The 15,692-nt window shown below is 36.1% G+C and overlaps 1 protein-coding gene across 1 annotated transcript in view; it reads left to right on the forward strand.

Moving 5' to 3' along the window:
* Cand1 (Cullin-associated and neddylation-dissociated 1) overlaps positions 1 to 15,692 on the forward strand; it is a 67,266-nt gene that overhangs the window by 20,053 nt on the left and 31,521 nt on the right. The window contains exons 4-9 of the mRNA XM_069817756.1: positions 1,208 to 1,356; positions 3,814 to 3,957; positions 10,863 to 11,025; positions 11,926 to 12,193; positions 13,388 to 13,688; positions 14,585 to 14,790. Of these exons, the coding sequence (XP_069673857.1) occupies positions 1,208 to 1,356; positions 3,814 to 3,957; positions 10,863 to 11,025; positions 11,926 to 12,193; positions 13,388 to 13,688; positions 14,585 to 14,790 (1,231 nt within the window). The remainder of the gene's footprint in view (positions 1 to 1,207; positions 1,357 to 3,813; positions 3,958 to 10,862; positions 11,026 to 11,925; positions 12,194 to 13,387; positions 13,689 to 14,584; positions 14,791 to 15,692) is intronic.

A 15,692-nucleotide genomic window follows, 5' to 3' on the forward strand; every position in this document is an offset into this window, starting at 1 on the left:
TGTTCTCATCTGTAAATTCTTCTAGGACTCATCTTTAAACAGGTTTTATGATAGTTGAGACAGTTATGGACACTTGAATATATGTACAGTTTCCACACTGCTAATGAAATTTTAATGATATATTGAATAGTTACCCACCCATCTTCCCAAATCAGCTTATTGTTTTTTCAAAATTGGACATACCTGTTTTATGACTAAACACTGAATATGCCTGCCTGTTCGACTGTTTCTTACGAGTTTATCTCCCTTATTTGCATGCCTGGTGAATCCCTTAATGTTTAGTGTATCTTATCACTCCTGACTGGTGTTTATGTTATCCTTCAGACATGAGCTCTTTTTGTGTATGTGCCAAGAGAGTAAGAATAGGGGAATGGGAGATAAAGGTCACCATGTGAAATTAGCTGTATTAGTCTGTAATTTGTCTTTGCTGGCAAAAAAGACATGCAGTGATCCAGCTAAGAATCAGTGCTGTTAATTACGTTGTGTTTTGTTTTACAATGGTTACATATTCAGTGTGTAAATGAGTATACATTAGAAAACATACATATGAAAAAAGATGAACAGACTTAATGAAACTAGTTCTGTGAATTAAGTGGTTTGAATTAAATGTCGCACAAGATAGGCAACACTACCAGCAGCTACTGTCAAGAGGCTGAATACCGAATGTTGTTATTTATTAATATACACATAGTATGTAAATTTTAATCTGGCATAATGCAGTGATGCAAACAGTGGTGGTAGCAGCGGGGAGACCTGCTGCTGGTTGGCGACAGATACACTGGGAACGTTTGTTGAGATTCTTCGTTCTCTGTCAAAATTCTCACTGTTACTACAAACGGAACTGCGAAAATTGGAGTGAGACAAGTGGCCAACAGGCTTGGGGCTCACATAGGCACTTAGTCTTAGCCTCAAATTACCTTCCTAGGACCCGATCACATATCTTTTAATTGTTTCCCCTCCGATTTCTCCTTTGTTCATTCCTTTCCTGCTTCCTGTTATTTATAAAATATGGAATTTTTCCCCTTTCATACCTCTAGTAAAGACGTGCTTACGTTAAAAAAAAGTTTCAAAGCATATAGCAAAGTTAAATGAAAATTAATATCACTTTCTGAAATTAAATTGATGATGAAATACAAATTCTCGTGTATTAGTAGTAAGGATAACCTTATTTCTACTCCATTTAGAATGATATCCGTTTGGTTTGCAGCAAGAAGATGTGTCAGTACAGTTGGAGGCCTTGGACATTCTGGCAGACTTGTTATCCAGGTTTGGGGGTCTGCTTATCAGCTTCCATACCACCATATTGGCAGCCCTGCTGCCGCAGTTGTCATCTCCACGTCAAGCAGTTAGGAAGAGGTATGCACCAAATGTCTGTTTATAGCAAATTGGTGTAGTAATCATAGAAAGACTGTAGTAGACCAGTTCCATTAAAATGAGTTCAGGCTGATTTTAACATCTGTTGACAGTATTGCTTCAGATGAAAGATGTAACTCTGCAACTGTTGGTTGAGCAAGCTGCGGTTTCATTAGTTTAATACTCATAAAGCAGCAGGAGGTTGTACTCGTACATGCACAACTTTAGAATTAAAATATGCCAATAAATATGTCGAGTATTACTAGACATCGGATTTATATGCAAGTGAATATTTAGTTTGTTTTTACTTGTGATATGGAATTAACTTTTGCAATATGTTCCGTGTTTAGTTTGTTTTTACTTGTGATATGGAATTAACTTTTGCAATATGTTTCATGTTATTCAGTTTTTATATGTGAAGTTTTATAGTGCATATAATTGCATATTTCATCATTTTTCCATGCATCGAGCATATAATACATGTATTTTTTAATTTATAATTTTAAAATTAATAAAGACATTAGTGATAAGTAAGGCTATGAAAAGGGAGCAGTTAAAGCTAGTGATGGTACCGAGTATAGCTGCGACAGGTGGAATGAGGTGAATTTCCCCTGCAACTTGACATAAGCAGTGTACAGTCTGTACTGCTGCTTACATCAAGTTGTAGGGGAAATTCACCCCATTCGATCTGCCGCAGCTATACTTGGTACCATCACTAGCTTTAACTGCTCCCTTTTTTAGCCCTAGTGATAAGATAATAAAGTCCTTACTATGTAAGCACCTGTAAGGAGCCTCTTCAAGTGCTACTGACAAAATCACGTGTTGTTACTGGGGAATAACATTTCTATTTACAATTGAAAGCTGGAGTGTTTACAAGCCCCATCCAGAGTTAATGCTTACAAAGAAAAATTTCGAGACCTCCCAGAGTCAATAGTTACCCGCTGGGGTGAGTGGATTGAAGCTGCTCCCTCTAGTCAGGTAATTTCAGTGCAGTTAAAGAATTCGTTGATGCACTAAATGCAACTGAAGCTTTGTCAATTCAATATTCACAGAATATTTTAATAGCGAATATTTGCAAAGGGACTTGACTGTAATCAAGGTACATTTCAAAGTTATAAACTGAAGCCACAAAAAAAACTCGAAAAATGTGGTTTGTCTTTACATGAATCTTTATCAGTCCTTAAGGAGGTTTAGAGTAAATTTCAGTGTGTTCCTTTAAAGTAAGCAGAAAAATTAAGTGGTAAATTGTGCATTTTTTTTTTAATTTTTTATTTATTTATTTATTTTTTTTTTTTTTTAAGAAATCCTGACAAAGTTTTGTGTTCTGTGGGTAAATATCTTTAAGGTGAAAATGTTGTGCTTTCAGAAGAAATTTCCCCATAGGTAGTAAGTGCTTTCAAATTTTGCTCAATAACATATGTAGACGTGGAAAGGTCTTTCTCAGCATACAAACTTGTGTTACGTGATAAACGTCACAAACCCACCCTTGAGCACTTGAAGAGAATAATCATTGTGTATTGCAAATCAAATTACCACGACCAGAATGATGTCTAAGGAAGAATGTATATTGTAAGTACCAAACTGCATTGAAATTAAAATTTTAGTGCATATTTAGTGCATATTTTCAAAATGATAGAGCATATTTTAAAGATTTTGGCAGCATAAATGTATGCATATTTTAAATATTTTTAGTGCATATAAATCCAATGTCTGTATCATCATCTATCCTCATAACATGTCCAGACCATCTAATTCTTTTACCTTTCAATTTATCTTGCAATTTTTTTAATTTCCAAAATATTTCTTATTTCTTCATTCATTATTCTATCTCTTCTTGTTTTATTTACTATTCTGCGAAGAAATCTAATTTCTGTTGCCTGAATTCTCCTTTGCTCTTTCTTTGTCATTGTTCATGTTTCCGAAATATATGTCAGAACAATTTGAAATATGATAAAATTTTTCTTGCAGTTTACAAGTATAAATCTTTAATCCAAAACGAACATTTTATTAAATGGCAATATTCAGAACTAATATATATTTTTCTATTCCATTGTGTCTTTATTTACTTCACTTCCTAAATAATTAAAATTTTTTACTTCTTCTACATATTTCCCATTTAATTTAATTTTAATTATTGGCTGTGAGTTTCTTGATATCTTCATTACTACTGTTTTATTCTGATCTATCTTTAATCCATATTCAGCCATTTTATTCCATTTTTCTAATCTTGGTCCTAATTCTCTTTCGTTCTCTCTCAAAATGATTATGTAATCTGCACAGATCATTGTTTTTGTGTCTGCTATATAATTTTCTCCTAAAATCTCAATTTGTATCCCATTAATAACTGTGGTGAGGATAGGTAATAGGCTGGTATTCTGTCTTCATTTCTTTGCTCTGTTACTGTTACAGCTGTTACATTTTAATAACTTATTCTGAATTTTTTATAACTATTGTTTTCAGGACAATTGTTGCTCTTAGTCACCTGGTTATGTCTTGCAATCACCCTCTGTATGCTAAGCTGATAGATTTCCTTCTGGATGGACTGTCCCGCAACACCTCTACCTCCACAACTAGAACATACATCCAGTGTATTGCAGCTATCTGGTGAGTACGAACATTAGACGTTTTTATTAGATCACTAAATCACGGTCTTTCTGCAAACTTTCGGCTGTCCTTGTTACATGACACTCAGTGATTATAATTTTGTTTTGATGAAGCATTGACAAGGGAGGCTCACCAAGTGATACTGGATTTTCGCAACGATTTTTCTCTCATACATTCCATTTGAAATAAGAAATCTCCCTATAATTCCCTATATATGGAGAGATATGATTTTTCAAAATAATCGCTTGATACTCATATACAGGGGCAGGTATTTATGGAGATTAATTTTATCATTTGTGTTTTTTAATATTGGTGTTGGCAGAGATTGTTGGAGATTGATTTGTACTCTTGGCGGAGATTAATGAAAATTTTGGAAAATACAGTTATTTTGGAATTGGATTATTAACTCAGTATGAATATTACTTTCTAAATAATTAACATTAAAGGTTCGTTGGATTCTGGTAAAGGTTCGGTATGGCCAATAGACAATATTTGTTTGATTGAGATTGTATTTAACATACATTCATTAAAAACGAGAGAAAAAAAAATTGCAGCCCTCAAATTAACACTTTCAAATTATTAGTAAAATGTTGAATTCTCCGTGTTTTGAGTTCACTAATGTAATCAGAACACTTGGAATACCATGTAATGTAGCCTACTTGGATATATAACAAATTCAAGTGAAAAAAAATCGGAAAAAAAACTCAGAATATGAAATTCGTTATAAAACAACGCAATAGTAATAATTCGCGAATGTGTTCATATTTCGTTATTAGAACTCTATTTCGCGATTTGTCGCGAATGTTTTATCTACATATTATTAATCAGAATCACTTAATTCATGAAGATTAGTAAAAATCTATTGTATATCTGATATATCGTGATTTTCACAATCTCCATAAATATCCGGCCCTGCTCATATAAGTTTAACATCACCATTGCCATTATGAAAAAGAAAATGTTTAAGGCCCAAAATGTTTATGCATTACCTCAAAATTGGGGAAGCTTATGAAAACTCACCTCTTCAAGTGGTTTGAAGAAGTATACTTTCCATCTGTCATTGATCATAGCATTCTTTTTGTAGACTCATCGACCAGTTACCGAGATAGGCAGGATATAGAAAGAATAACTCCATAAGGTAAAACGGTGGAAGTGTTAAATAATTCCAAAACACACAACTCCGATTGTTCAGCCTCTTGACGTTTATAGTTTTAGGCCTTAAGAAATTTCGTCTGGAAATTCTCTGATAGTGTTTTGTTACGTGGCATGAATATTATATTGCATAAGAGAGAGAATGTAATAAAATTGCAATCCCTAACATATAATCAGTTTTCATCTTCTAGATATATGAATATGTTTAAATAACTTATGGCTGGCATAAAGCCGGGTACCTTGGCAACAAACTCGATAAATTCGTCGCTCCTGTAAAATTCTGTTTTCACTTTGATCTACAGAACTGGTCTAAAGCTGACTATGAGAAACTTATTTTTCTGAAATGTTCATGGTGCAAAGTTCCGCTGTGTTCTGAGCATTTTTACAATGATTTTCACTACTGTGATTAGTACAGTGAGTAATTTCAAGTATGCTTACATTTCCTTGTCATTTCTTCATAGAATATTCTGTAGCCAATTTCATGAATATTATAGCCTATATCTGATATGTCATTTTCATAATTTATATTATTTAAGAAGATTCTGATAGTATTGTAAGCATTTAGATGAGATTTATTGCCTGATATGTCTAGCACATAGCACTGTTTGCATTAGCTGTTTTAGCTTCGGATTGAAGAATTTGAAAAAATCATATCTTGAAAACTGGGCTTTCTCCAAATGTAGAAATTTATAGGGAGGTTTCTTATTTCAAATGTAATGTATGAGGGAAAAATCGTTGTGAAAATCCATTATCACTTGGTGAACTTTCCTTGTGAGAGTGAGTAAATTCATTGATATATCTTTCATTTTTCATCAACGCTTGTGAAATACTCAACCACTCAGTTGTAAAATCTTGGTCTAGAGCTTCTGTCCTTGCTCCGTATGTTTTCCTTTCATTAATGTGCAGATATGCAGCTATCTCTTTGAGTAACATGCCATTTATTAAGATAGAGAATCTTGCATGGAGCATGCTGTGATTTTTCCAAGTACATATTAAGTAGGTAAAGAACATAGAAAGTTTTAAACACACAATTTGTAGTAAATTGTAAAGCCCTTATTGTACTAAGAATGTAAACTACCAGCCTTTTGCTAAGAGTAAATGTTTTTATACCGGAAATAAATAATACAGAATTTGATGCTGAAGAAAAGCAATGAACGCAAGGTATGAGACAGTAGTTTACTTCTGACACAATTCAAGGTGCGTTGTGTTGCTTACATGTTTTTAATAGTCTTTGTAGGTAGTGACAGTTTGTCATAGACACGACTGTAACTGCTAAGTCTGTTGCCTCAGCCGTGTACATGGATGAAATTACCAATATTCCTTTTCCTTTCATTTTTTGTTAAACCATGCACTTCGTTTGTTGTTGTTAAGTAATGCTAAGTTCTTGGCATTAAAGCCATTAACCCCCTTATTCTGCAGTATTTCTCACATGCAGTTAGGCTAACCAGATTTTTTATGGTCCAGCAGGGGATATCGGCAATTTCAAGAAAAACCACAAACACTTACCTAGTCTCTCTCCATTGAAATGTTGCAGAAAATACGTGTAACAATAGATACAATGATAGAACTTTGCACACTAAATTTGTAGAGTATCTTAAAGGTTTGAATTAAATGCATAAACACACGTAACTCCTATATATAGATAATTATAGTTACTAAGAATTCAACTTCAGTACTGATGCATGCATGGAAGTCTTCCACATGATAGGCCTATTGTACACGCTGAATTCTAACACACACATTTCACAAGTACTTGTCTGAAGAATGTATCTTTTTTAAGGATATGTTCATTCCTATAGAGCTTCACACTAAGTTCTTCAAATGAGGAATGAAAGTTTTTTTTTTTTCACTTGTAGACCTAACAAAGCTTTAATTGTTTCAACTTTTTTTTTCTGACTTTTTATCAGCCCAGATTGAGTTCACTGTGGAGAAAAGTCTTTCAACTGATGAATTACTGACCGGAAGACACATGACTAATGACACTATTTTGAGAAGATTTTCAGACGGAATGAATATTTTCTTGAAATGTTGAAAAATATCATACTACTTTTCACCTGTTGGTTTGTTACAAATTTCTCATTTTTGAACTACTGAAAAATGGATGCTGCGGCAGTTCTAATGCTTCCATGCAATGCAAATGCTAAGATGACCAAAAATAAAAATGCTATATTCTTCTCAAAGAGTGCACTGTGCTCGCTGGTTCTTCTGTCTGGTACTGAGAAGCATTCAGAAATGTGCATGAATCACAGCAGTTTCATCACGATCCTTAAATATTTGTGTGAAATTTTATTGAAACAAAATCAAAGCTTTTGGGGACAAAATGAGGACATTTGCTCCCTGGGACAGCAATTCAGAACCGGGGACTGTCCCTGGAAATTGGGGATGTCTGGTCAGCCTACATACAGTGGGTTTAGAGATGAGGGCTGAACTTTGCTGAAGATGTTCCTGATCCATTTCTTTCTGAAGACTTCTCAATGGACAAAGTGGTGAAGAAAAAATTTCCAATTTTGTTCAAATGTTTTGTTGAACTGTCATGCTGTGCGGGTAACGAAAGGACGCAACTGCACTTTTCCTCGAATACTCAGGAATTACATTTTGTTGTACATTGAGACACCCCCATCTTTTATTATTTGAAATTTCGTGAAAATGGTGTGTGTTATATCTTGGTATTTTGAGTTAATTAAACTTTTAACTGTTAAAAATAATAAAGTTGACATACAGTTTTGTAAGATTTTACTTGCCTTCTTACTAAAATGGTCAGCAGATATTGGAGAGTGATGTAGCAGAAAACTATCTGTTTTAACATAGGCACCATATTTTTATATTATGACAGTTATATCACCTACATGCAACCCCAACTGTTTGGAGGACCACACCGATCGTTGGTCAACTGGTCCATATGACCTAGCTGGGAGGATTATAGACAACTCCACCGACAATATACCTTGTTCACCTCTTAGAGGATGATTATGCATGCCATGGCAGGCCAGCATGCTGGAATAGTATTTTATCCATTTATAATAGAACAATTTTATACTGCTGTGAGTTGGTCCCCAGAGCCTTGTTTGTTAAAAACAGGTTGCACCCCGAGAAGGTGAGGATGAAATTGAGTAGGAGAAATTATGGAAAGCACTTCTGTAATCATTGCACTTCATTTTGTTCTCCTTTAATTCAATCCTCATGGCAGAGGCACTTTCTCCTGTTGCACAGTGGTCCATTTTCCCAATTTCTTGGCCAAAACCTCTAGAGATGTTTGAATTAATTTGAACATAACAAAGTTGAAACAAATCGTAAAAGTAACATAATTAAGAATTAAATATCGAGTAAATTCACATAAATAGCTATAGTATATGCTTTTTTTGCGTGGATGATCATTTCATTGCTTCTTAGGGTATTCAAAGTTATAGTCTATTTTATCTATATACGTAAATCTATATATAATGTGTGTATAGTACAGTAATTATTTCATTCGCTAGCATCCTAGTCTCCGGAGATAAGGGAGTCATCTTTATCAGAGGCCTGAGTGGACACACCTAAATGTGTAGATGCATCTGGAGCTGACAGAAGTGACATTACATCTGCAGACAAATGCTTCAGTTTCTTTCTTGGGACTTTCAATATTCTTTATGAAGTATGGTCCAACAATGCCTGCAGATCAGTTTCACCAGACTTTTCTGTTATTTGAATGGCATTGGTGTCGGAATAGCATGTCTTTTGTGCTTCTAGCACCGTTCTGTATTGCTGGAAAATGTAGGCTATGGATTTTTAGTCTCGGACCTAATCAGGTTATAATGGAATTTTGTTAATTTAACTTCAACTAGAATGGACAACGCTCTGAACTTAATTTATACGCTTTTCTGCATGTTGACGTACTTATTGATGTTGAAAATTTTACGTCTTTTATTGCAGCAGCAGTAGTAACAATCTCTCCTGCTTCACGAAGACTCATTTGAGTGGCATATGCGACTTCTGAAGGACCTATGTTTTGTCTTAATCCCTGTGCTTTTCGTCTTTTATAACGTTCACCACTTTACTAAATTCTATGGACGTTCGACTCTCTATTGTGTTTCAGTAACGCAGATTTTCAAGCCATTTGGTATTCTGTGGTAGGAATCTTTCAACTGTCCTATTTGACCATTGCCATCTGGTTCTAAAATTATATATTAAATGTTTTAACACATTCTTTAGTTCAGCAGATGATGTTGCAGGGGAATCGGTTATGATTCTAATGCGTTCTCTTAAATAATCATACTTTTCTTCAAAATTAGATGATGAACGTTCCTGTAGTATAGTAAACAATTCACGCCTAGTGAGGTTTATGTGATGACTTTCATATCCTGAAAGGAATTACAGAAATAATTCAAATTTTAATAAATTGATGAGGGATTAATATATGACACAACAATTTTTTGTGGCAACATATTTCATAGCTAAGCAAAACGAAATAATGCACAAGAAAGCTAGAGGTTTCACCTATTCTTCGACATTGGAACCAAGTCTCTCGACATATATCTCCTATCGTGACACATTTCAGTACACCTCGTTCATAAAACTGTTTTTTGGGCATAGGCCTATAGCTACCTGCGCTCGACTGATTTCACTTCTTCATCCGAACCGAAGCGTTGTCCTCCTAGCAATTTCTTCATTGGTCCGAAGAGGTGAAAGTCAGACGGTGCAAGATCTGGGCTGTAGTGTGGGTGATTGCCGCCTTAATGATGCCTCTGACATTGGGTGGTGTTGCAGCAGTCACTGGTCGGCCGGAACGTGCTTCGTCGGCGGACTTCTTCGAAGAACTTGCACCACCTGGAGATGTTGCTATGGTCCAGACAATCAAACGCCATACACCTCGAATATTTCCCTGTGGATTTCACTCGATTTTTTTTGTTTTTCGCAAAAAAATGGACTACACCTCGCTGTCCTTCACAAGTGAATGATGGTAGAAAACGCGTAATTTTTACTCAGTTACAGCTTATTTAGCCAGGGTGACATCCAATCGAATCATTGCTGTATGTAGTGCAAGATTCAAACTAACTACCTCCCAAATTTGAACGTCCTAACCAAAATAGTATTCCGTTAAATAATTGTTGTGTGTTACTTTCTGATCCTTCCTTGTATTACAGCGCAAAGACGCAGTGCGCACTTCAAAACTAAATTCGAGCTAGTGGGCCCAGTGGCAGTTGGGGGCAGACTTTCTTTATTGGTACATGAAAAGCATCCACATAGGTATGATTTGTAATGAGTAACTTGACAGGACCTCGCAGGACCGATAACTTTTAACCTCTGTGAATCTGCCGCTTTCACATTTTCAACCACAATCAACATGACTATATTATTTAATATCTAAATGCCGTTATTAATTAAGTAATAAATTAAAACTATGTTCAAATATTCTATACACCTCCAGGAATCGAATCCATGCTTCAGCTTTTATTTTCACACTTATACCACTTATTTATAACACTTCAAAAACGACCTTTCTTTCACCACGCAAACTCAGCAACTGCATTGTCCAAGAGAGACGCATTTTCAGCCATGTATTTACAAGCACAGGACTGGAGATGGAAGATAAGATATACGATGTCTACATGCCCTGTCCTTCCTCTTCAACTTAAGACAACAAACAATCCTCTCCTCTATGTTTCAGTTTTGGGGTTTTGGCCAGGAATTCGGGAAAATGAACCACTGTGTGTTGTAACAAATACTCATTGCTCTATCTGTTTCAATCTCTAATATTACATCCAATTTTTGTTTAGTCGGCAGGCTGGCCACCGCTTTGGGGAACACATCGAAAGAGTGATGCCTCTTATTGTGCAGTATAGCCGCGAGGAGGATGATGAGCTCAGGGAATACTGTCTGCAGGCATTTGAGGCATTTGTACATCGCTGCCCAAAGGAAATCACACCTCATATTCAAACTGTAAGTAAAACTATTTTTTATTAGTTTGTTTTCCTATTAATGGGGAATAATATTATAGTAGAATTCCTTGTATTTGGCAATTGTGGGACAAAGCCAGTGCCGGATAACTGATTTTGCTGGATAATTGGAAAATACGTTTATATAATCCGTGGCGCTACAGCCCATGAAGGGCCTAGACCGACCAGTCAGCTGCTGGCTTCACGCCCACATGCCGAAGCAGAGGTGGGCGATCATCCAACCAGAATGGAGGTATCGTGTGGTTAGCACGATGTTCCCCCCAGCCGTTACAGCTGGTATTCACAACCTATCGTAGCTCCCTAAGTGCATCACGATGCTGGGTGGGCTCCGGTCCCATACACTGACCGAAATTTCATGAGAAAAGGAAAATACGTTTATAGTGCCTTTAATTTTTATACGTATATATTGCGCTTTTTGCTTGAAAAATAGCATTTTACTGATAAATCGCTATTAAATAGAAATCTTTTTCGTGATTTCACAATTTGATAGGAAATTTGCATTTTTTCACACATTCAATTCTGCTAGAAAATCATGCTAAATCACCTTACATATGAAGGAAAATACTTTCTATCCCACAATTAAAAAATTCACGGATTTTGCAAATGCGAAATTGTCAGATCCCTATCATTGAGGGAGGGTGAGTTACCTTCACTGGCCAGCATTCAGCCTTTCAGCAGACATAAGAAATGCAGCTTCTTACAGCATAAAATTGTTTATTATATCACAATAAATATATAATAGATTGTAACTTATTGCAACATAGAATGTCCTCTGTCAGTGTATGATTTTGCTGAGTTATTGTCTGTGAAAGTAAGGCTTTGTTGAGTTACCATTACCTTACAGATATTATAAACATGTCTTCCTTGTGCTATCTTGCTACAGATAACAGAGCTGTGCCTGTCTTACATTACATACGATCCAAACTACAACTATGACGACGAGGGTTATGAAGGCGAGGATGGTGTCATCATGGAGACTGAAGAGGAAGCGGATGATGATGATAATGATGAATACTCAGATGATGACGACATGAGCTGGAAAGTACGAAGATCTGCAGCAAAATGTCTGGAAGCTGTCATAGCAACCAGGCATGAACTGCTGTGTGAATTCTACAGAACTGTATCACCAGCACTGATTGCGAGGTTTAAAGGTAACACTGTCTTTCAGGTAGGAGCTCCCTGTGAAGCAGGCTTGAATAGTTTCAAGGGAAAAATTGTTCTGGGGCTGGGTATCGATTCTGGGACCCTTCCCTTAGCGCACGAATACTCTACCCACTGAGTTACCCCAGGAACTATACACGACACCGACACAATTCTTCCCTTTACATCCACACAACTCAAATGGACTGACAAGACGCCAGAAACCCAACTTTGAGTGCACACAATTCCGTGTGACTTAAATTGTGGCTTTCTGTTAATGTACCTACAGTAACGAATATATTATGCAAATCTGTCTTTCAGGTAGGAGCTCCCTGTGAGGCAGGCTTGAATGATTTCAAGAGAAAAATTGTTCCGGGGCCAGAATTATAGAACTTGCATATATGTATAGCCTACTATATAATTTAAAAATCCAGTCCATCAGCTCAACTACATCCCCTAAAATGGAAAAAGTAAAAGAAATTCATTGCATAGTAAAACAAATTCAAATGCTAAATAAAAAATGGTCTTCCAACGGATCTTGGCCCACTGTGGATTGAACGGTAACGAGAAAGCAGATATGTTAGCAAAGAAGGGAACTAAAATCAACTTAAAAACAAATTTCAAGTTCCCATATGAATCAATAAAGCGAGTCATAAAAAGAATAATTAACAGCGAACAGGCAAAACATCAAAATTCAAAATGGAAAGAATCATTTAAAGATCCAAAACTAATTCCTGATCTACCTCGAAAATCTGGCGTGGCCATGTTTAGATTGATTACTGGTCATTATTGCCTCAGTAAACACCTCCATCGTAATGGAATACTGAATTCACCTAAATGCTTACTGTGCACCAGAGAAGAGGACATGGAGATGGAGCACCTGGCTAATTGTGTAACTCTTAGGACATTTGTGGACCTTCCATCAAAATATTGGGAAGCAAGAAGGATGTTGGCTTCATTGTTAAATCCAGAGCATTAGATACACACACACACATAATTTAAAAATAATGCCAGCAAATTGGTAATAACATCAAAATCTTTAAATTTTAAAACAAATTTTCCTTGAAAATAAAACCACTTCCAGGGACTCTACCTACATATTAATTGCTGATTTCATAGTTGATTGGAAATGAATGTTAACAAATAGATATGATATTTCGATTTTTCACAATGTCATAGCTTTCTGTTCACTTTGCGCTTAATAGAAAGAGAAGAGAATGTGAAGTCCGACATCTTCCACGCATACATGGCACTACTGAGGCAGACGAGACCATCTGTAGGTGTGAGCCTGGACCCAGACTGCATGGACCAGGAGGAAGGCCCTGTGTGCATGTTGCAGACACAGGTCCCAGCCATCGTGAAGGCTGTGCACAACCAGATGAAGGAGAAGAGCATCAAGACTCGCCAGGACTGCTTCACTCTGCTCAAGGAACTTGTAATTGTGCTGCCCGGCGCACTCACCAACCACATTCCTGCTCTCATACCTGGCATCCAGTACTCACTAGGGTCAGTATTTATGCATAGTTCAGTAGAAATACAGTGTGACTCAAAAGTCTAGAACCATCTTATTATATGAGTGATATTGTGTATTAGTTAAATATAGATGTTTCCATATTTCATGATAACACCAATCCAATGACTCAATCAATTACACATATAATTTTGTAACACTTCCGCCATATTGGATAAAACTTCGACATTTGAAATGGAAAATTTTTTGACAAATCCAATGGCAAAAACAGTTTTAAGATATCTTAGTTCCATGCTGAAGCTGTGATTTTTTCACTCAGTTTGCATTTCATGTCCTGTATCTTTATGAAACTTAAAATATATAGCGCAATAGAAAAGTTGCCCAATGTGACAGGATTTAAAACCACTGAGAAGTAAACTCTATGGCAAATATCATTGAAAAGCTATTTTTTTGAGTACAGTGAAGTCCCTCATATCCGGTACCCAAATAACGGGCAATACCAAAACAACGGCACGTTTGGCTAGGCCAAGAAAAAAGTCATTCATCCAAAAGAGAAAAGTCTGACGATATGATGTGAGTGGTTTTCGTGGATCGCACATTCCACATACCGTGTTTACTCTTTACACTATTCACGCGTGAAAACATAGACAAAAAAAAAAAAAACCCATATGTCCCTGGACTAGAGGGTAACATTGGTAACATGTCACTTGGATCTTGCAGACAATAAAATTCCATGTCTAGGCATCACTGACTTTAAAGCAGAGGCATTAGTTTTCAGTCATAATGTGGCCCTTTCTCGCTCATGCTATAATGGTTCGAATTTTCCTGTATACGTTTTTCTATAGAAGAATGTTTTATACTCCAAAACAGTTATTGTTTTGCCTACAAACATACATTTATAATAAGTGATAATCTTTACTTGAAATTTCAGTGACAAGAACTCAAGCAGCAACATGAAGATAGATACCTTGGCCTTTGTGCACTGTTTGCTGACGTCACATCCACCAGAAGTGTTTCATGGTCACATGGCAGTTCTGGTACCACCTGTCATTACTGCAGTTGGAGATAGCTTCTATAAAATCACTGCAGAGGCTCTGCTTGTGCTGCAGCAACTTGTCAAAGTCATAAGACCTCTGGGTGAGTTGTTAATAACCTGGGTTCTTCAGCGTGTACAGACGCAGCTATAGCTGTTGACTGTTTTGATCTTTGTCATATCATATGAGAGTTGAGAATATAAGTGTAACAGCCCATGGGAAAAGGTACCTTAACTTTCCAGGCCTCATTTTGCAGGAGAGACAAAAACATATTTCATATGAGAATTAGCTTATTACAATTTGATATCAGATCTGGATTCAACACGAAATATCATGTGGGATTGTACACTAGACTTTAAGAGTTGTTAAACTTTAAATTTGTTTGTTTTGTTTTGTTTTTTCCCCTCCCCCCAAAATGAAAATTTTCGGAACTTAAAATATAAAAAAAGTCATAACTTCTACACCATTTTGAATATTTAAACCGACTAAAAATAATTTTGTTCAGTATTTTCTCTGCTGTAAGATGGCACCCATAAATCAATTTCGTCCCATTTCCCATAGACTGTTACAAAAAATGAGGTTTGGGGGAGGTTTTTTTGCAGGTATTTCAGTTTCTCCTATTACTCTCATTCAACCCATTACTTCATTATCATCAAATCATCTTTGAATCAGGGAATCTGTTGTATAACAGTCTGTATTCTCTTGTGTGAGGAGCTGTTACCTAATTGCCAGGGCTATGGTTGACCCTCCATATGGGCTATTCCATATGAAATCGATTAGTAAAAAACCTCGCATTTTTTTATACTCTAGTTTTTTCCCTACTTATACAAGGTGCTGAGGGGAGTGCATTTTCAAAAATATACTATCGAAAGTCAAACGGTTTTCGTATTATTGAGTGACAAATTTAGCGTATTTTATAAAAACAAGCCTCTTTCAGCGCTCAGAACTCTGGAACCATTTACTGCAAAACACTGAACGAGAGCTTATTTTGAAGCTGACATTTGG

This window comes from Periplaneta americana, chromosome 2, assembly GCF_040183065.1.
Source record: "Periplaneta americana isolate PAMFEO1 chromosome 2, P.americana_PAMFEO1_priV1, whole genome shotgun sequence".
Classification (NCBI taxonomy): Eukaryota; Metazoa; Arthropoda; class Insecta; order Blattodea; family Blattidae; genus Periplaneta; species Periplaneta americana.